Raw genomic sequence first — 23,014 nt, forward strand, 5'->3', positions numbered from 1 at the left:
TAGGTATTTTTTGATTTCCTCTTTGATTTTTTCAGTGATCTCTTCGTTATTAAGTAGTGTATTCTTTAGCCTCCATTTGTTTGTATTTTTTACACATTTTTTCCTGTAATTGATATCTAATCTCATAACGTTGTGGTCGGAAAAAATACTTGATGACTTCAATTTTCTTAAATTTACCAAGGCTTGATTTGTGACCCAAGATATGATCTATCCTGTAGCACTTGAGAAGACAGTGTATTCTGTTGTCTTTGGATGGAATGTCCTATAAATGTCAATTAAGTCCATCTTGTTTAATACATCATTTAAAGCTTGTGTTTCCTTATTCATTTTCATTTTGGATGATCTGTCCATTGGTGAAAGTGGGGTGTTAAAGTCCCCTACTATGATTGTGTTATTGTCGATTTCCCTTTTTATGGCTGTTAGTATTTGCTTTATGTATTGAGGTGCTCCTATGCTGGGTGCATAAATATTTACAATTGTTATATCTTCTTTGATTGATCCCTTGGTCATTATTTCTATTGTAATAGTCTTTGTTTTAAAGTCTATATTTTGTGATATGAGAATTGCTACTGAAGCTTTCTTTTGATTTCCATTTGCATGGAATATCTTTTTACATCCCCTTACTTTCAGTCTGTATGTGTCCCTAGGTCTGAAGTGGGTCTCTTTTAGACAGCATATATATGGGTCTTGTTTTTGTATCCATTCATCCAGTCTATGTCTTTTGTTTGGAGCATTTAATCCATTTACAGTTAAGGTAATTATCGATATGTATATTCCTATTATCATTTTCTTAGTTGTTTGGGGTTTGTTATTGTAGGTCTTTTCCTTCTCTTGTGTTTCCTGCCTAGAGAAGTTCCTTTAGCATTTGTTGTAAAGCTGGTTTGGTTGTGCTGAATTCTCTTAGCTTTTGCTTGTCTGTAAAGTTTTTAATTTCTCCGTCAATTCTGAATGAGATCCTTGCTGGGTAGAGTAATCTTGTTTGTAGGCTTTTCCCTTTCATCACTTTAAATATGTCCTGCCATTCCTTCTGGTTTAGAGTTTTTGCTGAATGATCAGCTGTTAACCTTATGGGGATTCCCTTGTATGTTATTTGTTGTTTTTCCCTTGCTGCTTTGAATATTTTTTCTTTGTATTTAATTTTTGACAGTTTGATTAATATGTGTCTTGGCATGTTTCTCCTTGGATCTATCCCGTATGGGACTCTCTGTGCTTCCTGGACTTGATTAACTATTTCCTTTCCCATATTAAGGAAGTTTTCAACTATAATCTTGTCAAATATTTTCTCAGTCCCTTTCTTTTTCTCTTCTCCTTCTGGGATCCCTATAATTAGAATGTCAGTGCATTTTAATGTTGTCCCAGAGGTCTCTGAGACTGTCCTCAGTTCTTTTCATTCTTTTTTATTTATTCTGCCCTGCAGTAGTTATTTCCCCTATTTTATCTTCCAGGTCACTTATCCGTTCCTCTGCCTCACATTATTCTGCCATTGATTCCTTCTAGAGAATTTTTAATTTCATTTACTGTGGTGTTCATCATTGTTTGTTTGCTCTTTAGTTCTTCTAGCTCCTTGTTAAACGTTTCTTGTATTTTCTCCATTGTATTTCCCAGATTTTTTTCATCTTTACTATCATTATTCTGAATTGTCTTTCAGGTAGACAGCCTATTTCCTCTTAATTTTTTAGGTCTGCTGGGTTTTTACCTTGCTCCTTCATCTGCTGTGTGTTTCTCTGTCCTCTCATTTTGCTTAACTTACTGTGTTTGGGGTTTCCTTTTCTGAGGCTGCAGGTTCATAGTTCCTGTTGTTTTCATGTCTGTCCCCAGTGGGTAATGTTGGTTCAGTGGGTTATCTAGGCTTCCTGGTGGAGGGGACTAGTGTCTGTGTTCTGGTGGGTGAGGCCTGATCTTGTCTTTCTGGTGGGCAGGTCCACGTCTCGTGGTGTGTTTTGGGGTGTCTGTGACCTTATTATGCTTTTAGGCAGCCTCTCTGCTAATGGCTGGCATTGTTTTCCTGTCTTGCTAGTTGTTTGGCATAAGGCGTCCCACACTGTAACTTGCTGGTCCTTGAGTGGAGCTGGGTCTTAGAATTGAGATGGAGATCTCTGGTAGAGCTCTCACCAATTGATACCATGTGAGGCCAGGAGGTCTCTGGTGGTCCAATGTCCTGAACTTGGCTCTCCCACCTCAGAGGCACAGCCCTGACACCTGGCTGGAGCACGAAGAGCCTCTCATCCACACGGCTTAGAATAAAAGGGAGAAAGAAAAAAGAAAGAAAGAAAGAAAGGAAGGAAGGAAGGAAGGAAGGAAGAAAGAAATAAAAAAGATAAAATAAATTAAAAAGTTATTAAAATAAAAAACAATTATAAAAAAGTTACTTAAAATTAAAAAAAGAAAGAAAGAAGAGAGCAACCAAACCAAAAAAGAAATCTACCAATGGTAACAAGCACTAAAAAACAAACAAAAAAACACACAAAAAAACAGACAGACAGAACCCTAGGACAAATGGTAAAAGCAAAACTATACAGAGAACATCTCACACAAAAGCATAACATACCCACTCAAAAAAAGAGAAAAAAGGGAAAAAAATATATATACCGTTGCTCCCAAAGTCCACTTCCTCAATTTGGGATGATTCGTTGTCTATTTAGGTTTTCCACAGATGCAGGTACATCAGGTTGATTGTGGAGATTTAATCCGCTGGTCCTGAGGCTTGTGGGAGAGATTTCCATGTCTCTTCTTTGTTCACACAGCTACCGGGGTTCAGCTTTGGACTTGGCCCCGCCTCTGCGCGTAGGTCGTCCGAGGGCGTCTGCCCTTCGCTCAGACAGGAAGGGGTTAAAGGAGCAGCTGATTGGGGGGCTCTGGCTCACTCAGGCCGCGGGGAGGGAGGGGCACGGGGGCGGGGCGAGCCTGCGACGTCAGAGGCCGGCGTGACGCTGCACCGGCCTGAGGCGCGCCGTGTGTTCTCCCGGGGAAGCTGTCCCTGGATCCCGGGACCCCGGCGGTGGCGGGCTGCACGGGCTCCCGGGAGGGCCGGTGTGGAGAGTGACCTGCACTCGCACACAGGCCTCTTGGTGGCGGCAGCAGCGGCCTTAGCATCTCACGCCCGTCTCTGGGGTCCGCGCTGACAGCCGTGGCTCGCGCCCCTTTCTGGAGCTCCTTTAAGCGGCGCTCTGAATCCCCTCTCCTCACACCCCCTGAAACAATGGTCTCTTGCCTCTTCGGCAGCTCCAGACTTTTCCCGGACTCCCTCCCGGCCAGCCGTGGCGCACTAACCCCTTCAGGCTGTCTTCACGCCGCCAACCGCAGTCCTCTCCCGGCTTCCGACCGAAGCCCGAGGCTCAGCTCCCAGCCCCGCCCGCCCCGGCGGGCGAGCAGACAAGCCTCTGGGGCTGGTGAGCGCCGGTCGGCACCGATCCTCTGCGGGAATCTCCCCGCTTTGCCCTCCGCACCCTGTTGGCTGTGGTCTCCTCCGCGGCTCCGGAGCTTCCCCCTCCGCCACCCGCAGTCTCCGCCCGCGCAGGGGCTTCTAGTGTGTGGGAACCTTTCCTCCTTCACGGCTCCCTCCCACTGGTGCAGGTCCCGTCCCTATTCTTTGTCTCTGTTTATTCTTTATTCTTTTGCCTACCCAGGTATGTGGGGAGCTTCTTGCCTTTTGGGAGGTCTGAGGTCTTCTGCCAGTGTTCGGTGGGTGTTCTGTAGGAGCAGTTCCACGTGTAGATGTATTTCTGATGTATCTGTGGGGAGGAAGGTGATCTCTACGTCTTACTCTTCCGCCATCTTGAAGCTCCCCTCCCCCTTCATTCTTTAGAATAACTCCGTGGTGCCTCTCTTCCTTGCAATGTGGTAATAACAATCTCAATAACTATACATATTCTTTTCACAGGGTAATATTAAAAGCAGATAAAGAAGATAACATTTTAATGAAAGACGTGATTTACAGAATTACAGTATATGCTTTCATTTTGTAAAAAAGACAGTTGGCCAGCAATTTTGTTCTTATCTACCAAAACATCTGCCATATTTTAGGGGATGCTAGTTTTACAAGCTCACTCATTTCCATGTTATCACATGATGTTGACCCTACCACTGACTTACTGAAGCACCGTGGTTCTGGGGACCAGCCTGCTGCCGTGCACGTGGTCCGGGCCTCTTGCTTCCCAGTTTCAGCTGTATAACCAGGCAGGCAGGAAAATGACAGATTTTGGTTTATGCTCATTGGAAAGTAATAACTTTCGAAAGCATAGAAATATTGGGCAATCCTTCCATTTTCCACACTTGGAAAACCACAGGGTTTTTCTGAAATGAGAAAATATCAAGCTGAACACTGAAAAATATATTTAAAGCCATACAATTTATGATCAAGTGACAATACATTGTTAAATTCAAAGTGTTTGCAGACACTGTGCCCAGTACTTATTTTTGTTACTTAACATTTTAGGGTATTTTTTGACAATCCTTTTCAATCAGGAAGTAATCTGCTAGCAACCACAACACCACAACACCCAACAGTCAGAATAAATCTGGGCAGGCCAGTTCCTCAGAGAAGCCTTCCCTACCTTTGTCAAGCAGCACATTCTAATAGAAACACAAGCCATATATGTATATTTAAATTTCTAGCAGGCACATTAATAAAAGGAATAGTTGAAGTTAATTTTAATAACAGATTTTATTTAACCCAACGTGGACTAGGCTCATTTCAAAAGCCACATGCGGTTAGTGGCCACTGTATTATTGGATGGGAAAGTTCTAGAATAGATGAGGTTCTTTCTCCTTAAGATACGCAGTTACAAGTTTTCATATGAATGGCTTTCGTCTTGTTTTGTTTTTTAAGAAAAAGACAGACAACCAACTGAAAAAAGACTTGAGTGAGAACCTTACATTAAACGGTCAGACGTCTAGCAAAGAGGACTCAGCTTTATCAGGCATCAGGGAAAGGCCAAGTTAAATCACCGTGAGATAGAAGCATACATGCACAGGAATGACTGACCTGGAAGAGACAGACTACCCCGGTGGTTGGGGAGGACACGGAGAAAAGGGAGCTCAAGACCACTGCCAGTAAGAGTGTAGAGAGGTACGACCTCTCCTGAGCAAACAGCAGGGCAGAATACGTCCAAACCACATCGAAAGCACGTCTCCGTGCACCCACGTGCGTAACAGAGTGTTCCTGGCAAGTCTCTGCACGTGGTACCGACTGGAAGCGACCAAGTGCCCGCCGGCGGCAGAAAAGACAAACACGTCAGACTGTGCACACAAGGGATATTACACCGCAACACGGGTGTCGCTGACGGTGAATCTCACAGACCTATGCTTGTCTCCGCCGGGCCACCTAACTTCCTACTGCGTCCCCTCCTTTTGCTTTTTGCCAGCCTCACCACCTCCCACTTGGGCCATTCCTGGAAAAAGGAGCCCCTCCTCCCCTGGGCTTCATCCCCCCCCACCCCTCCCCCACTCATTCAACCAAGCCCCAGCCGCTCCCCCTGGGCCCTTGTCACCTCCCTGGAGAGCTCAGCCATGCACCGGCTCCAGGCCCAATGCCCAGCTCTCATCGCATGTGCAGGCCGCCTGTGGGGACACTTGCCTGGAAGCCCTCCAGCAGCGCCAGCTGGGTTCTTAGCCCTCAGGAGGACCAGTCTGTTCTGGAAGCTGCCACGGCTGTCAGGCGGAGACAGCCAGGAGACGTGTAGTAAAGCGGGAAGGGAAGAACTGGCCCCCCTGCAACAAAAGGCTGAAGGCAGGGATCGGTGCCGGAGGTAGGATGGGAGGGATGGGTGGCTGTTCTCAGAGTGCACGGTGGCAGGCGCCGTTGCAGACACATCACGGGACCCTACACGCAGACGTGAGGTCCTAGGGCGGCTGGCGCTTTACCTTCTCCAGAGTGTCGCGTGGCGGCAGCTCAGAGGATGAGCCCGGCGCCCTCCTCCTGCCCCGTCACACCTCCGACCACCAGGGTGAGGGCCGAGGGTCAACCAGGAACTCGGCAGGGGTGGCCGAGAACTCAGTGAGACGGCCGGGGGCTCTGCCCTCCACCGCAACAGGAACCGGTGAAGCACGGACCTTTACCCAAAGCGGGGGTGGTAGCCGGTGGCCGCCCGGCGCCCCGGGAGCCGACCCAGCCCACTGCCCCGGGGCTCAGAGATCCTGGTGGCAGCAAACGCGGACACGCAGGCCAGAGGCGCCTTCCCGGAGCAGCGGCCACCGCCGTCCCGGGCGCCACCTCCTGCCACCCGCCTCCCGTCCCCTGCAAGGCGCCAGCGGCCCGCTGCGGCGGGGACGATGGGGCGCGTGGAGGACCTGAGACCCACGGGCGGTGCCGGGACGCGCGCGCCTTCAGGAGGGCCGGCGCCTGGGTGGCCGCGCTGCGTTCCTGCTTGCTGAGCACCCCTCCTTCTCACGAGGCCGGGGGGGTCCCTCCGGCAGCGCCGGGCGGACGGCACCGCTCTTGCCTCGGCCCCGCCAGCGGCCACAGGCGGGGGCCGTCTGCGTCTCCATCAGTTTGCAGAGCTTGAACGGTAACTCGGCTTCTCAGGCCACCTGCGGACCCGAGAAAGGCCAGAGGACGGTCTTGGGGTCCAGAGAGCAGCGTGGCCGCGAGGAGGAGAGCCTGCCCAGCGCTTCCAAAGACACAGCGCGCGAGGCGAGGAGGCCGGGCGGCGCGCCCGGGTCCCCAGTTCATCCCGCAGGAGGTCAAGCCGGGCAGCCGAGGGCATCCGTGCAGGGAGAGGAACCTCTCTCAGCAGGGCTGGGCTTCGCCCAGAGCCGGCCTCGCCGGGAGCCGTCAGACAAGGTGCCCACGGCCCGCTGGGAGGCCCGGAGAGGGAGGCCCGGAGGCAGCCTCCGGGGCTGGTCCTTTGCTCCTGATCCCAGGGCCTCCCGTCCGGACAGCCCAGGGGGCCGTGATGGGAGCAGCAGGCCTGGGCCAGGAAGGATGGACGCTCGCAGAGTGAGAAACGGTCCACACGCCGGGACCTCCCTGTTCTCCCGTCTGCAGGCCTCGCTCCCTCAAGGGGAGAGTCGGGCTTGGGACCGGGTGCCAGAGGTCTGGGAGAAAGAGCCAGAGATGACGACCCCCAGCTGCCAGAGCAGTTCCACTGTCTGAAGGACTTTTTCTTTCTGTGGTGGGAAAGCAGGAGGCCCCCTGGATATTAGGGTCCCCCCAGATTCTTCTTCTGGGTGCTTGTCGCTTTGATGCATGGTTCTGTCCCGGGCTCCATGGCTGGGTTTTGGGCGGTTCACCCCTGTCCACCAGCCTCTGCTTGATCCTCTGCTTCAGCAGTTCCCACGCCCCTTCACCAGGCCTCCCACCAAATAACCAACTTTACTTGCCTTTCGATGGCTTCTGGGGAGGGTGGGGCTGGCAGCGGCCTGGGCTTCTCATGCCCTCCTTGGACCCGAGGCAAGGAGCAGAACTGAGGCCAAACCCAAAGAACTCTACAGTCTGGGGCTGTGTCAGTCATTCAGGGGAGGGTGGGAGGCCCAGACCCTGGCTCTCATCCTCAACATGAGGCAACAGCCTCATGCTCTGCGGGGCCTTCATCCTCTGCAGATGGTCCTCACCCGCTTCCCCTGTGGTGAGGATGGAGAGGAAGGTGCCACGGGGAAGAGAAGGATGGAGCAGAGGGTGCCACGGGGCAGAGGAAGATGGAGAGGAGGGTGCCACGAGGAAGAGGAGGATGGAGAGGAAGGTGCCACGGGGCAGAGGAGGATGGAGAGGAAGGTGCCACGGGGCAGAGGAGGATGGAGAGGAGGGTGCCACGAGGAAGAGGAGGATGGAGAGGAGGGTGCCACGGGGCAGAGGAGGATGGAGAGGAGGGTGCCATGGGGAAGAGGAGGATGGAGAGGAGGGTGCCACGGGGGAGAGGAGGATGGAGAGGAGGGTGCCACGGGGCAGAGGAGGATGGAGAGGAGGGTGCCACGAGGAAGAGGAGGATGGAGAGGAGGGTGCCACGGGGCAGAGGAGGATGGAGAGGAGGGTGCCACGGGGAAGAGGAGGATGGAGAGGAGGATGCCACGGGGGAGAGGAGGATGGAGAGGAGGGTGCCACGGGGAAGAGGAGGATGGAGAGGAGGGTGCCACGGGGGAGAGGAAGATGGAGAAAAGGGTGCCACAGGGAAGCCAGTGGCCCAGACCAGTCCCACTGCTCTCCTGGGGCTCCTATGCTTTTTCTGAGGATGTGTTCAAGCTCAGGGGGTGGGGGCAGGCTCCTCCTTGGTCTCTGGGAGTTGGGGCTTGCAGCACTGGCTCCTGTTCCAGGATGGCTCTGGAGAGCATCCCTTTGGAAGCCTCTTCCACCCACCCCTGGCACGTCACCCTCGTGCCAGACAATCCGTGGTCAGAGAAGTCAGGATGGCTACCTGAGGTTTAGTCATTTAAAAAGGGACATTTAGGAGGCTTCTGAGTGCCAATCAATGTTCTGTATGTTGATCTGAGTGCAGTAAAATTTCGTAAACATTTATAGAGGGGCATCCTATGATTTTTGCATTTTTCTGCATACATTATACTCCAAAGAAAACATTTATTTAAAAAAATCTATCCTTATGTTGGAGACTTTAAAATAATAAATACACTTAAAAGAAAGCAGTTATTGAGCAGCCCCTAGGGTTTGTGTTGGGAGGACGCGGCAGGTGTGTAGAAGACCCGGGCCGATGGGATTATTTTGCCTTCAATGCCTTGGGGACAACGGTCAACCCTCTTGCTACCCTGAGACATAAAATAATAGGCGTGCCCTCCCAGGGCTGGGGGAAGTGGGCAAGGATTATGAGTAAAAGAAACTTTCTAGAGTCTGATGGAAGGAAGGAGCAGATAAAAACATGCGCAGGGGAGGCCCCGTTCCCTGAGGATTCTCACCATTTTCCATACCCATACCACCAGGGATTTACAAAGAAGACCCTTTAGAACTAGCAGAAACTATAGGCAAAAGTTGATGTATCTGAGTATATGAAAATTGAGAATGTCTTTCCATGAAAAGTATTGTTGACAAAACACACACATCACATTTTGGAAGAAGGAATTTGCAATGTCTAAAAGTGACAAGAAGTTAAAATGTATTGTCTGCAAAGAGCTCCCACAAATCACCGCTTTAAAAGGCAGAAAGCAGAGGGAAATGCTAATCTGTTATAAATCAGGAAACAAAGGAAAGGAATTGAGCCCATAGCCCCACATGGGGGATATATACAGGCAAGAGAAATCATCACAGAGAAATAAGGTGATTACATGAAAGCACTCATTTCAGAGTTACTTGAGGTTAGGAGGAAATTAGAGGAAACTATGTGTCCATCCTTAGGAGAGTGGATAAGTAAACATCAAGGTAGGTAGCACTTAAGAGCAACAAACTAGATTCAGCAACAAGGAAATATGTTTAAACAGTAGCAAGTAAAAACAATAAGGAGATAAAATCTATGGCAAGCTTCCATTTATATGGATGTAAAACACACAAAACCAGTCATAGTTTACAAAGATATTTGCATATTTAAGGATATATCAAACATTATAGTGGGTCTCAAAAGTTTGGTTTTCAACAGTTAGGTTTTCAACAGTTTGGTTGAAAGGGAAATGGAATTCAGGGTCAGGAATGAAGAGGGAAAATGTATAAATAAAACAAAAGTGACACTTTTCATAGGCCAGTGATTGTCATATGAAATGACGAGTATAGTTAACTTGATCTTGCCCCCAAGATTCCGGATGGGGGTGGGGGAAGCATGGAATATGAGGTCATGGTCCCTGTCTACAGGCAGCTGACATTTCTTTGCTTGTGTGAAAGAAGATTATAATTACACAATAATTAGAAAATTAGCTAGACTATTGCAGTGTTTTCATGGTGTAGATAATAGACAATTATATCAGCTGTTTTTTCCCTGTTTAGATGAAAAATAAAAGGAAACTTCACACAAAAATTATCTTATTGTAGAATTAAATGTGTAAGATGAATTCTATTTATTTCACTTTCATAATTTTAATTGCAGAGCCTTTCTGGCAGAAAATTTGTAGTAAACTATTCAACTAAGGCAATTATATATAATCTGTTGGATATTTTATTTCCACAAATTTCCTAATGTGTTTTAAAAGAGGCTTATGGCTGTGGTTTCCTACTTTGTCTACTCCTCTTGCTGATACTTAATGACTTGCCTGGTTTCTTATCCCTACAGCCCAAGAATATCGTAAACTATTCCGAAATAACCCACACTGCACTCACATTCACCTCACACGTGAGGCAGTCTGGGTAGAAAGACTTCTAACAGTTAGGGAGTCCACAGGTATTGCTTGTCTGGACAGTACATTGCTTGTCTGTCATCCCATTTGAGTATTAATAAAACCTTCTTTCACCCTGAGACGTGTCCTCATTTACATAATCCATCATATGGTCCTCCTACTAACCATTACTTACTGTCTTCAACCAAAGAATAAAAATTAGGATAAAAATCAAGGTGTCAACAGTCAAAGATCTTGCTGATGATTTATGGTTCTTTTTAAAATTTCCCACATGAAAGCTCTCTCTTTAAGAGCAGAGAATTAAAATTGTACAAGCTGTGCAGTGTTAGGAATGAATTCTGGTCTGAAATTAGAATTAAGGTTAATTTACCGCTTCAAATGGTGGTACCGTTAGCCTGTTAGCCTGAAAACACTTTGAAGTATTTAGATCCTGGTCTCCTATACCCTCAAAACTAAAGATGCAAAAGGTTTTTTTTTTTTTGGTCTTGTTTTGGTTTTCTAAGCTATGTTACTCTAAGAATAGTTTAGTAGTTTTCCTCAAAGGAAAAAGTCTGTCTAAATATTATAACAAATTGTATTTATAAGTATCTTTTTTATAAAATTGGTACATAAAAATGAAAGACTCTATTAAAAGCTCAAGAGAAATAATGTTAGAATTTCCCTTTATAATTATTAGAGAATAAAGAATATTTAAAGTTAACTTTACCTTCTGCATTGAGTTCTCCTGAGATGATTAATATGATAATCAAAGCCAAGCCTGTCGACCTCATCTTCTATGGTGTGCTTAATAAAGGATTTAACCATTCTAAAGTACGAGGGACTCCTTATTAAGTACACAATATGTCTCCTGAAGAAAGTTAATTATTTACAACATCTAAGTCCCTTTGTAACAAGCCTTATATTTGATTTAAAACAGTTTAGAATAATACTAAAAATACACAACTACATTAATTGACAGTACTTTTCACACCACAGCCCAATAAGAACATGACCACTGATGAGGGCAATGATAACAGAGGCAAAGTAATTAACTCAGGCTGCATAAAAAGCAGGGTAAATTTTCAATGTTAATTTCCCAATGTAAGTCCATGGAGTAAAGTTCATTGGTGGCCATTGATTTCTTTACAAATGAAGGGATGAACTTAGGTACATGAATTAATGGATCCCTGATGTGAAAACAGTGTCGTCTAGACTGCACTGCTAAAGGGAAAAGTGGCCTTAATTGTCTCGAGCAGTGATAGAATAATATTATTGATTGTAAAGTCTAATGTTGAGAGAGGTTGTATGCTGTGGCAGGTGATTAGAAGAGCACTGTGCTGAATTATCATTCATGAAAAATGCTTTGACTATCTGGTCTATACCAGGACTTGCTCTAGTCTTGGGTTTATAGCAGTGAAAAAATAGATTCCAATGACTGTCCTCATGGAGTTTACATTCTAATGGGTTTTAGTTTAAACTAAAAAATAATACTGTGAGGTGGGAACTATTATTATTTCAGTTCAGGAACTTTTTATTAAAATGCAACATATTAAGAGAAAAGTGCATGTACAATTAGTGCACAGATCAATGGATTCTCACTAACTGAACACATCTGTGAACCAGCACCCAGAACAAGAGGATACACTAGTTCCCAGAGTCCCCGCTCCGGGTCATTGGTGAGGTCTACTACCAGGATAAATACAATCTTGGTTTCTGACAGCATAAGTTAATTTTGCCTCATTTTATTCTACATAAATGAAATCCTAGAGTTCTTTTTTTTTTTTTTTTTTTTTTTTAATATCTGGCTTCTTTTGTTCAACATTTTGCTTGTGAGATTCGTTCTGGTCTTGGGCTGTAGAAGATAACTCCTTCCCTTCAGTTTTCCACTCTGTCAATATGGCGTAAATTACCCACCCATTCTACTCTTCATGGACATTTGGGTGACTTCCAGTTACGGAATATAAGATGGCCTCTGCTTATTTTCAAAGATTATTTTTTAATTTGAAAAATTTCAAACATAACCTCCCCCTGGATTCTATCATTCACATTTTATTATACTTTTAAAAATCATGTACTTATTCATCTATCCATCTGTCCTTTTTTGACGCATTTCCAAGTAAATGGTAGGTATTTGTGTGTGCTCCTCTAAAACCTAAAGCAAATACACCATTAACCCAGTAATTTTAAAGATTCTTTTGCCATGAAATTTACAAAGAAATGCAGACCTTTTAAGTGTACATTCCGAGGCTTGAGCAAGGCATACAATGGGATACTTCAAACCACTGAAGTAAACAGCATCTCTGAATGTGGAGCACAGAAGTTGCTGAAGAGCAAACACCTGCACGCTGAGAGCGAGGCTACAAAGCAGGATGGATTTTCACTCAAAAACTGCCTGGGTGTGAGAGACACAGATCACTGCTACCTGTCCAGTAGGTCAGCACTTATTTTAGAGCAGATAGGAACATCCATGGACTTGAAAGATCTTGGAGGAAAGGGGCCATGGAACCCAGATAGCCTCAGAGAGAAAGTAACAACAGAAGGAAGACACTGAATAACCTATGTCTTTAATAACATTGTTAAGGTGAATATAAATGTCATCGGACTGTTCTTCAAATGTACCTCAGTAAAGATCAATCACAATTACCGATGGCAGGAAGAGCCTGTTTCTAATACTCCAACAGCGTTCAGCAGGTATGAAAATTCATGATGCTTTGGCAAGGCAAGGGCAAAGTTTTGATCAAGTTTCATTTTGGTCCCATTTAGATAATTAAAAATAAACCATCACTATTCCAAATACAAAAGTTATCTGCAATAATAATGGAATATTCTTCATAGAATAAAACTCTACTCTCTAAGACTGGTTTCTGAAATAGGCTTCTGTATAATTGGAGAAAAAAAGGGTCCATAATTCATGCAACATGCAGAAGCACTGCTTTATGTAGACCCCCCTTAAGTATTCCTAGAAATAAGCAGGTTTTGGGACTATTTCTTTCTTCCTTTATATAGGTTGGAATTTTTTACACACACCAACAAATACACATGCCCTCAAATGAAAATTGTAAGTAAATATTTATCTGCATTATATTTACCTCTGATAAAGAAGCTATATAAGCAAAGTACTTTCATCGGAATTCTCCCTTTTTGGTGAAAGCAGAACTATAGTAGATTATCACTCTTTCTGGACTGAGTGAACAATATAAAAATTAAAAGGAAGCCTGTTAGGAAGCCTAGCTACTAGTAACAAGCAATCCAAAAGACAGTATTTTCTTAATCAGCAAAGATTTTTAAATGAATTTTAAAAAGAATTTTAAATTTTAGGTAAAAGAAACGAAGAATAGAAAAAGTTTGTTACATCTCTCTTTTTAACTTTAACACAAAGTCAGATTTTAAAAGTTGTACAAGGAAAGCCAAAAGCCCTTTCCACACGTGTGAGCAGCTTTCCTATTTCTTTTCCTGTACATACTGAGACGTTGGCCTTTGCGAATAAAGATTGCCAACTAACAAACCATACAAGTTAAGCATAGCAACTATTTTAAAAAAAACAACAAGCAGTATTATTTGATATATAGACTTGGCTACCGCAGGCACATGCTGGGTTTTGTGCCCCTCGTGCTGCAGAATCCTGAGGGCACACACCTCTCCGAGTACCATCACATTTTCCAACATGACAATGGTAACAAAAAACCCTAAAGAAAATAGGAGAATACACCAGTTAAAGACTAAAGGAAATGAAAACACTGAGGATTTTAATAAAAGGTTAATTTTTTAACACAGTCAACTCCTAGTGGTTTTCTTTTTTTAAATATATTTTTATTATTTATTTATTTTTGGCTGCTTTGGGTCTTCGTTGCGGCGCACGGGCTTCTCGCTAGTTGTGGCGTGCGGGTTTTCTCTTCTCTAGTTGTGGTGCGCAGCCTCCAGGCCGTGTGGGCTCTGTAGTTTGCAGCACACAGGCTCTCTTGTTGCGGCGCGCGAGCTCAGTAGTTGTGGCACACGCGCTTCGTTGCCCTGTGGCATGTGGGGTCTTAGTGCCCTGACCAAGGATGGAATCCGCGTCCCCTGCATTGCAAGGCGGACTCTTTACCACTGGACCGCCAAGCAAGTTCCCCTCGTTGTTTTCTAATTCAGTTCGTTTTAACATTCTAAATATTACTGAACCATGCACCATGTGAAAAACTCACATTCCGATGACGTTTTCATGAGCAGTGTTCCATCAAAATGGTTCCGATGGCATCAGATTGGTGTAGATTCCAGTCCTTACCGGTCATTGGCATTCAGCGAGTCACTTAACATCTGAGCTTCTGTTTCGTCAGTGAAGTAGAAATAATAATACATACCTCACTGGGTTTTATAAAAATTTAAACCAGAAAATGTATTGAAAACATCCTTGTATTGTCATTTGTAAATGCTCAGAAAGGAGTTTATTATACTTGTTGTTACATCTAGTACCACATCTTATATATTTAAGAAACTAACAGGAAAATTGCTAAATAGCAAAATGGCAATAATATATAATGACAGGGTCTATTAACCTAATGAGCATTTATTAAGGGACCTTAAATTTCATACTAAGAGGTCATCTAAGCTAACCAAGTGTCTTTATAAGTGAGACCCTATTTTATTAAAGAATCTATTAAAAGTATATAATAAAAAATTATCTTTTTTTTCAAAAATCAAATGGTGTACTTACCTTTAGGCTGATTTGTAGCCACAAAGGATTATATGACAACAGACAGTTCAGGACTTTCTGTCGTTCTCCTGAAATACAAGTGAAAAGCAAGTAAGCTCAGACAACGAATCAAACAGAGAGAGTAAATAAAATTTCATGGAGAGAAATCAGTGGCAAAAAAGGACAGTCACATACATGAAATAATTTAAATAAAGTACACGTCCACTCTTTCATATACATACATGATCACATTTAAGTTTGTGAGATTTTAGACAGCAAAGCCAAACTCTGAAATACAACATTTCTAGAGTATATTTGAAGAATTTAAAGTTTAAAGAATTAATCTCAAGATTTCTGTAATGTTCTTACCCACATCTTTCCAAGAATTAACCTCTTAACTTCAACGTCAATTTCAAGCTTTTTCATGGCTTTAACCATTTTTTCAGAAGTAAATAAATGACACGCAGCGCAACGTAACCTATTTAACCTGCAGCGAGCAGTATAAGCTCTGAGAGACACTTCATCCCGGGTAGGAGCTCTCGGGACACTTACACCTGCAAACTGTGTCCCAAGTCGAACCACTCCTCACAACCGCTATTTTCCAGGTTCCAACATGACCACCTCTAACCCAGACTAACGGGAGAGCCTCCTAACTGTTTTCTCTGCTTCCACCCTCTTTATAAATTAGAAAGCTAAGCCCTTAAAGAATGTGATTGGTTAAAATTAAATTCTGAAATGCAATTTGAATTTTTATAAAACATTTTCTTCCCTCAGGAAGTTCTCGGTCTAGTGCAGAAGTGTGGAAAGAATCGCGATACACTGTGGAAGAAGTATACATGAGGAGTCGCGGGACAAGGGGAGGGAGAGCTAAGTCACCTAAACGGCAGGACAGCCTCCTGGCGGGGGTGACCCTGAGCTGACCCTGCAGCGGACGTGACACACCAGGAACGGGGGGCCTTTCGCTGAACTGCAAAGTGCCCGGAGCCAAGAACACAGATGAGAAAAACAAGACAGAAAAGAGGTTGGAAGAGGAAGAAAAGAATTCAATGCTATTAAAAATAACAGTGACAGCTAATAGTCGAACACTCTGCGCCAGACGCTATCAGAGTCTTATAATTTCGGTTACCTCATGCAGTCATCACTTAAGTTGTTTATTATGGCTGTGATTAGAAATATCCTGAACTGCAGAAAATTTAGGCTGCTTATGTTTTCTTAAAAGTGTAATAATTTGACTTCATTTCTAAAGCTTGGATTTTTCAAAAATAGCTTTTGGAGATTTTGAACGCTGACATTCAGGAATCAAGGTAAAACTTCATTTCTTCTCTCATCCTGAGGAGGTTGTGAGAATTTTCATTTGATGATGGTGATAATTCACATATATGCTGAGATATACATATATATGCCATGTTATCTTTTATGCATTGACTTGGGGATAGAATTGGACTAATCGACTCTGATTCTAGATCCTAATTTAGTCTGTAATTATCATTTATGAAAGAATCTGGACTTAGAAGTGTGCAGTAATTCTCATGCACACATTTTGATTCCAAATGCACAGGCTTTGAATAATCTTTTACAAACATACCTGGTGAAAGACATTTCCAGTAATTGTGGTTCATTATTAGCTACACGGCTATTACTCACAAAAAAATCTGGACTTAGAAAATTTCCTTGGCTTTGTGTGATGTTCAGAGTTGAAGAACGGTTTGGGGGTAAGAATAAGTTTACTGTTCGCTTCACTTTGGCCATTCACATTATCTGTGGGGTCAAAGGAAGTTTCAGTTATGACTTTCTCATTAAAATTATATCTTTCAAAATGTTGGGGATGGTTGTATAGATGTCATTTATTTAGTAGATTTGAATTATAAACAACATTACTTAGGTGTATGTTTGGTGGCTGCAAAGGCTTTTGTTTTGTTTTTTTTTTTTTTTGCGGTAGGCGGGCCTCTCACTGCTGTGGCCTCTCCCGTTGTGGAGCACAGGCTCCGGACGCGCAGGCGCAGCGGCCACGGCTCACGGGCGCAGCCGCTCCGCGACACGTGGATCTTCCCGGACCGGGGCACGAACCCGCGTCCCCTGCATCGGCAGGCGGACTCTCAACCACTGCGCCACCAGGGAAGCCCTGCAAAGGCTTTTGATTGTTAGTTTGTCTATTTTCTTTCTTAAGGCATAACAAAATGAAGTGCTAGTCGTTTTACCCTCAATTGAAAGCTTAATCGGCTACCCCGGGAGGAGAGCACATATGCAAAAACGATGCTCACCGTGCTCGCTCCATCTTTCTTTTCTCTGCCTCCTCCTCTTCCATCCAGCTTCCCACGAGGAAGCCCTTCCATCACTTGTGACGATCTATAGACTAAGGCAGGGAGAGCGAGTCAGTTCTGAGAGACACGAAGGGATTTATGACTGACACATACTTTTCAGACGGCAGTGATAGTCTAGCTACAAAACTTCACCTTTTATGGAGACAAATACCCTCAGAGGTGTAAAAACTGAGATAGAACATAAAGCATTTTACTTTTTCCCTTTTGTAAACCTTTATTTGGTCTCCCCCACCCCCCCAAATCCACCCTTTAAAAAAATTTCTTAGGTAACTCAAACAAATGAGGGAACAGATCTGTTATACTACTTTCTTTTAAATATGCCTCTATTACCTTCAGTAATGGCATACTTGGATATGCATCACTGTTAATTTTTTTTTTTTTTTTTTTCGGTACGGGATCCTCTCACTGTTGTGGCCTCTCCCGTTGCGGAGCACAGGCTCCGGACGCGCAGGCTCAGCGGCCACGGCTCACGGGCCCAGCCGCCCCGCGGCACGTGGGATCTTCCCGGATCGGGGCACGAACCCGCGTCCCCTGCATCGGCAGGCGGACTCTCAACCACTGCGCCACCAGGGAAGCCCCATCACTGTTAATTTTTTTTGAACAGAAGCATTGCCATGTGTCTGAGATAAGAATCTTACTCTTTTATCTAGATTCTGAAAGGCGGCAGAAAGAATTACAATAAAAAAAAAGTGGGCTGCATCTCCCTCCTTTGGGAGAAGACTGAAAAAAGGTTGACAATCAATAAACAAGATGATCTCTCATAATTCCATCTAGTCCTAAGATTCTGTGGTCTTTGTTTACAAACTTTTTATTAGTGACAAATCAGAAAATGGTAGTTGCAGCCAGTGACAACTGAAGCGGCCTTGCTGTTGACTGGGTCTGGCGCCCCCTTGTGGCCATAAATGCAATGACCGTGACCGTCCGAGAAGCCCGGCTGTGAAGGAGGAGGGAAGAGTCCGGTTTGGGGCTGCCTTGCCAGCCTTCCAGTCACACCAAATAGCATCAAACTCATTGCGCAATAGACGGGTGGCTTATTTTCTTGAAGAAGTGCGAGCAGCCTCATGTTAGCCTCTACTCGTTTGCAGAGCAAAAGCTCCTGTTTCCAGAACTGGCACCAAGGAGTCTGTTAAACCAGCCAGTTGAGCTGTGCATAACCCTGGTTACAGAGATCACTTGAGGGGTTTGTAGAAAGTGAAAATGCCCCGACCCTCCTCTATGTCCCCCCCAGGAGTGACGCTGAAGCGGGGTCCTGGTGCCGGTGGTTTTTCTAAAGCTCACCACTGAGGTGACATGCAGTCAGCACGGAAACACCACGTAGCTTAATCCCGTTCAGTAGGATGGCTGCTGATTTTCACTGAATGTCATTATGAAAACCTAGACCCAAACGACAAAGCCCCGACGTTACGGCAGTCCTACGCAGATGCTAACACACCACTATCACTGACGTTTTAAAAAGGGTGACTAGGAGATTAAAAGAAACTGAAAATAACATTTAAAAGTTATCCTTGGATAGGCCCCAGTAAATCTGCTCTACCAAAAATATCCCAAATGACAGTCTCTGGCCCTCACTCCTTATTAGACCTAGATACATTGTATTGTAGACCTATTTGTATACGAATCGTGAATTTCTGTCATTCTTTGGCAAGTATAACACCTAGTAGTTCGTTAGATGCCATCTGTGTACATAAGACCTTGTTTAACGTCGAGTTTTCTGTATTTGCCCCCAGAAATTCACATTAGTAAGTGGGGAGTGGTGAGTAGAAATCTCCCTCATTTAACAAGCAATCCAGACAAATCTGAAGCAAGTGTTTGCAGGCATCTCGGAGAAGTGCTGCTTAGTCATACGGTGACATGCTTATTCACTGAAGGTGTGGGCTGTGTTTTAGTTAAGGGATGTTCTAATATTTATTTTCTACCACAGTGCTTTTCAAAATGTGGTCCCTGGACCAGTAGCAGAGGTATCACCTGGGAACTTCTTAGAAATGCAAGTTCTAGTCCTATTCTACACATATGGAATCAGAAACTCTGAAGGTGGGGACCCAAAAGTATTTTAACCAGCCCTCCAGGTGATTCGGATGCATTCTTAAATTTGAGAGCCACCGGTCTCCTCGAAACGTCCCATCCTCCTTGATAGCTGTTTGATGTAGCTTCTTCTTGTTCTTAGAATTTTTCCCTCAAACTCCTAACATATGTCTTTAGGGAGGAACCATGTCTCATGTCTATAAATCAACATAAGGGAAAGTGCATGGGATTTAAAATTATAAGACCTAGATGGGAATCCCAGCTCTGTCAATTGCTAAGAATAAAACCACGCATAAATATTTCCACCCTCTGAGCATATTTCCTCATTAAAAATTAGGAAGAGAACATTTATTCAGGACACAGAGTCCAGACTTTTGCTTGAAGCTTCCTCTCATTTGAGCACCATGCACAGCTGCAGTTGGCATTACTTCCAACCGATAGATGAGAAAACAGACACGCAAGACTCAGAAGAGTGAACTGGGCTGCCTACCCCGATCCATTGGACGCAAACCCTTGGACAGTGTTGCCTCATCTACAGATGTGGACAAGGACTCCCTGAGCTTGATGTAAGGATTAAATCAGGCAACAGAGTTTAAAAGAATTTGCAAAAGGTAAACATCATGTTTGTAGGTATTATCTTAGTGGCTTGGTGGGTTGAGTGGAATCAGCACACCCAGACCTGAAGCTGAGGGAAATCAACAGCTAATAAAAGGCAAGTTTTGTTTTAATGCAGAAACCATAACACGTCATAAACAATTGGTTTTTAAAAAGAACAACAGTGAGTTTTTACACTATAAAAGAGTAAATTCTAAAACAAAAGAACAAAACCAAAAAAACCCACAGCAAACCTTTAGTTCCACATAACAAAAAAGAATAAGTAAAAAAGGATTATGTGGATAGAAAAAATATATACCTTTCCATGTAAAGCAAGCATTTATAAACTAAAGGGGAAGGGCAGGTGCTTAAATGTAGCTGAACCACTGCTTAGATACCTTAGGAAGTGGTTATTTGGACAAGGAGTGAGACTCCCTCAGCTTTTTTTCTTTTTTTTTCTTTCCACACTTTCAGAGGTTCTAAGCAATGGAAAGACCAGAGCAGTCAAAATAAGGACGTAAATCCTTTGGATTTTGGTGACAGGAAGGGGAGCCTTGCTCTGATCAATGCAAAGCAGAAAAGCTATCCCGGAAGTTCTGAAACAAAAGTCGCAAAATTAAATTTGAATCACCATTAAAAGTACACTGCAGGGCTGCCCTGGTGGCGCAGTGGTTGAGAGTCCGCCTGCCGATGCAGGGCACACGGGTTCGAGCCCTAGTCGGGGAAGATCCCACATGCCGCGGAGCAGCTAAGCCCGTGCGCCACAACTGCTGAGCCCAAGTGCCACAACTACTGAAGCCCGCGGGCCTAGAGCCCGTGCTCCGCAACAAGAGAAGCCACCGCAGTAAGAAGCCCGCGCACCGCAACGAAGAGCAGCGCCCGCTCGCCATAAACCAGAGAAAGCCCGCGCGCAGCAACAAAGACCCAACGCAGCCAAAATTAAATTAATTAATTAAAAAGAAAAGTAGGGACAGGAAGTTAAGAAATTTGTGTCCCTGGTAAATGACATCAGAGAATATTCAAGGCAGAGCTCAAAATTCAGGCACACAGGACAACGTGTCCTGCTTAGATGTCAGAACCTCGTTCCTCAGAGACCCCATTCTTACTCGGTGAACCCATGTATACACTGGCCATGGCCGCAGATATGGGGGCTATGATAGAGCTTAAACAGTCTCCCTCTTTCCAAGGCTGATGGGATGTCCCACCGCCGAGAGCCTGATCTGCGAACAGAGGCCAAGCAGAACCCCCAGTGTGACTCCACTCCTCGGGACCAGCCAGTTACCTGTGGCGTGTGGGTTACATTAAACCCTTTCCATGGCAGCAGAGGTGGTATGTTCCTCTCTGGAGCAGATGCATCTTCTGAGTATAGATTGCTGTACCTGCCCCCACCATCCATGCACGGCCGTACAGAATGCTTTCTCTAGAACCAATGGATCTGTGGAGGTTTTCAAAGTGTGTCTAAAAATTCTTGGTCACTTCTCCCTTCAAGAGGGGAATCTTAGTTTGTGTCCCTTGAGTGGTGTGGACTTAGGGACTCGCAGTGGCAGACGGGATGTGGTATCACTTCCTAGATGAGGTTATAACAGACTGCAACTGAAATCCTGCCTGTGTTCTCTCTTTCATTTGTTCTTGGGGGCAGCCAGCTCTGTATCTGTCACCAGGCAGCCCTGTAGAGAGAGGCTGTGTGGGGAGGAACTATGGCCAGAAGTGGGCGTGGAGGTGAAGCCTGCTCCGGGATGGCCTCTAGAGACTGCAGCTCCCATGAAGTCTGACTTCAACCCCAGGGGAGACCCTGAGCCAGAAGCCACCCAGCTCAGCCAGACGATTCCTGACCCACAGGACCTGCGAGGTAAATTCAAGCCACCACACTTGGTCTAATGTGTTACACAGCAACAGAGAATTAGGTGTCCCACACCGCACCGCCTCCAGCGGGAAGGCTTGGAGTTCACTCGTCTTTTCCCAGCTGCCCGCGGAGGCTCAGTTATGTGCCGGATGCAGATGACAGCTGGCCAGGTCGGGTCCGTCCTGTCGCTCAGCTCGTGCCTTAGACCAGCAGCGGCCCCTCCCGTGGCCAGAGTGCACGGTTCTGGGAATGAGGGGTAGTGGCGAGGGTGACCCCTCTCACTGTCGCGGGCAGCAGCCCGTTCATGGCATTTGCTACACTTCAGACTCCGCGGGGAGAAACAGCACGTGACTACTTCAAGCACCACAGTCCACTGTTAATATTTAAACTTATATTCATTAGCCACTTAAAAACCATGAAACAATGATTTATACATTTAACATATAAAATATTTCAAAACGACATCTAGCTTATGAAAAATAAAGAAAATCTTAATAACTGTGCCCCAAGACACTGGTTTTCTATGTGTTCATGGCCTTTTTATTCAGTTTTTCAGGAGGCAGGCAGAGCACTGCATTGTCATGCTGTGAAAATGTGTTCAATAAAACCCGGATACGCTTTATTAGGACCAAAGAACTTTATTTTAAATATCAAAACAACACAAAGAACTAGTTCAATATACAATACACTTCCTAGTCTTCACAGAGAACTGAGTTTTTCTATAAAGACATTGGTACTCAGGATACACGAGACAGTCAAAATATCTATAAAACTCACAAGATACTTTTACACACAGTTGACAAAATAATGAATCTTGATAGTTCAGATTTTCCTTGGCAATCGTTTTTAAAAGAGTTCTAATGATTAAGAAGAAAACTTAGGATCGGAGACTGAAAACGAAGTTCAAAGGCAATTCCACTTTAGTGTACATCATAAACCCCGTCATCAGAACACTTCCTGCACGGCACGGAGCGGCCGAGCCCACCTCTGTGCTCAGTTTTGGCAGCCGCACTCATCAGGTGTAATACAGTTTTGTCCACAGGGATAAGAGAAGTCCGCTTGTTGCAAGGAATAAAAATTTTGTAATTACGAAGCAGGAATACCAAGCAACGAGGCGAAAGAACAATGAGAAGTGCGCGCGCTCTTCATTCGAGAAATGTTTGCCCTTATTAAGTTGATGAATGTTCCCTCTATAACCACTTTGCTGGGATTTTTTTTTTTTTTTTTTTTTTTTTTTTTTTTTTTGCGGTACGCGGGCCTCTCACTGTTGTGGCCTCTCCCGTTGCGGAGCACAGGCTCCGGACGCGCAGGCGCAGCGGCCACGGCTCACGGGCCCAGCCGCTCCGCGGCACGTGGGATCCTCCCGGACCGGGGCACGAACCC

General features: G+C 44.9%; 1 protein-coding gene across 1 annotated transcript in view; it reads right to left on the reverse strand.

Moving 5' to 3' along the window:
- F13B (coagulation factor XIII B chain) overlaps nt 1–10,973 on the reverse strand; it is a 39,331-nt gene extending 28,358 nt beyond the window's left edge. The window contains exons 1-2 of the mRNA XM_059049079.1: nt 10,910–10,973; nt 4,093–4,293 (exon numbers count right to left, since the gene is read on the reverse strand). Coding sequence (XP_058905062.1) covers nt 4,093–4,293; nt 10,910–10,973 — 265 coding nt within the window. The remainder of the gene's footprint in view (nt 1–4,092; nt 4,294–10,909) is intronic.
- Nucleotides 10,974–23,014: the final 12,041 nt, after the last annotated feature.

Source organism: Kogia breviceps, chromosome 1 (assembly GCF_026419965.1).
Source record: "Kogia breviceps isolate mKogBre1 chromosome 1, mKogBre1 haplotype 1, whole genome shotgun sequence".
Lineage (NCBI taxonomy): Eukaryota > Metazoa > Chordata > Mammalia > Artiodactyla > Physeteridae > Kogia > Kogia breviceps.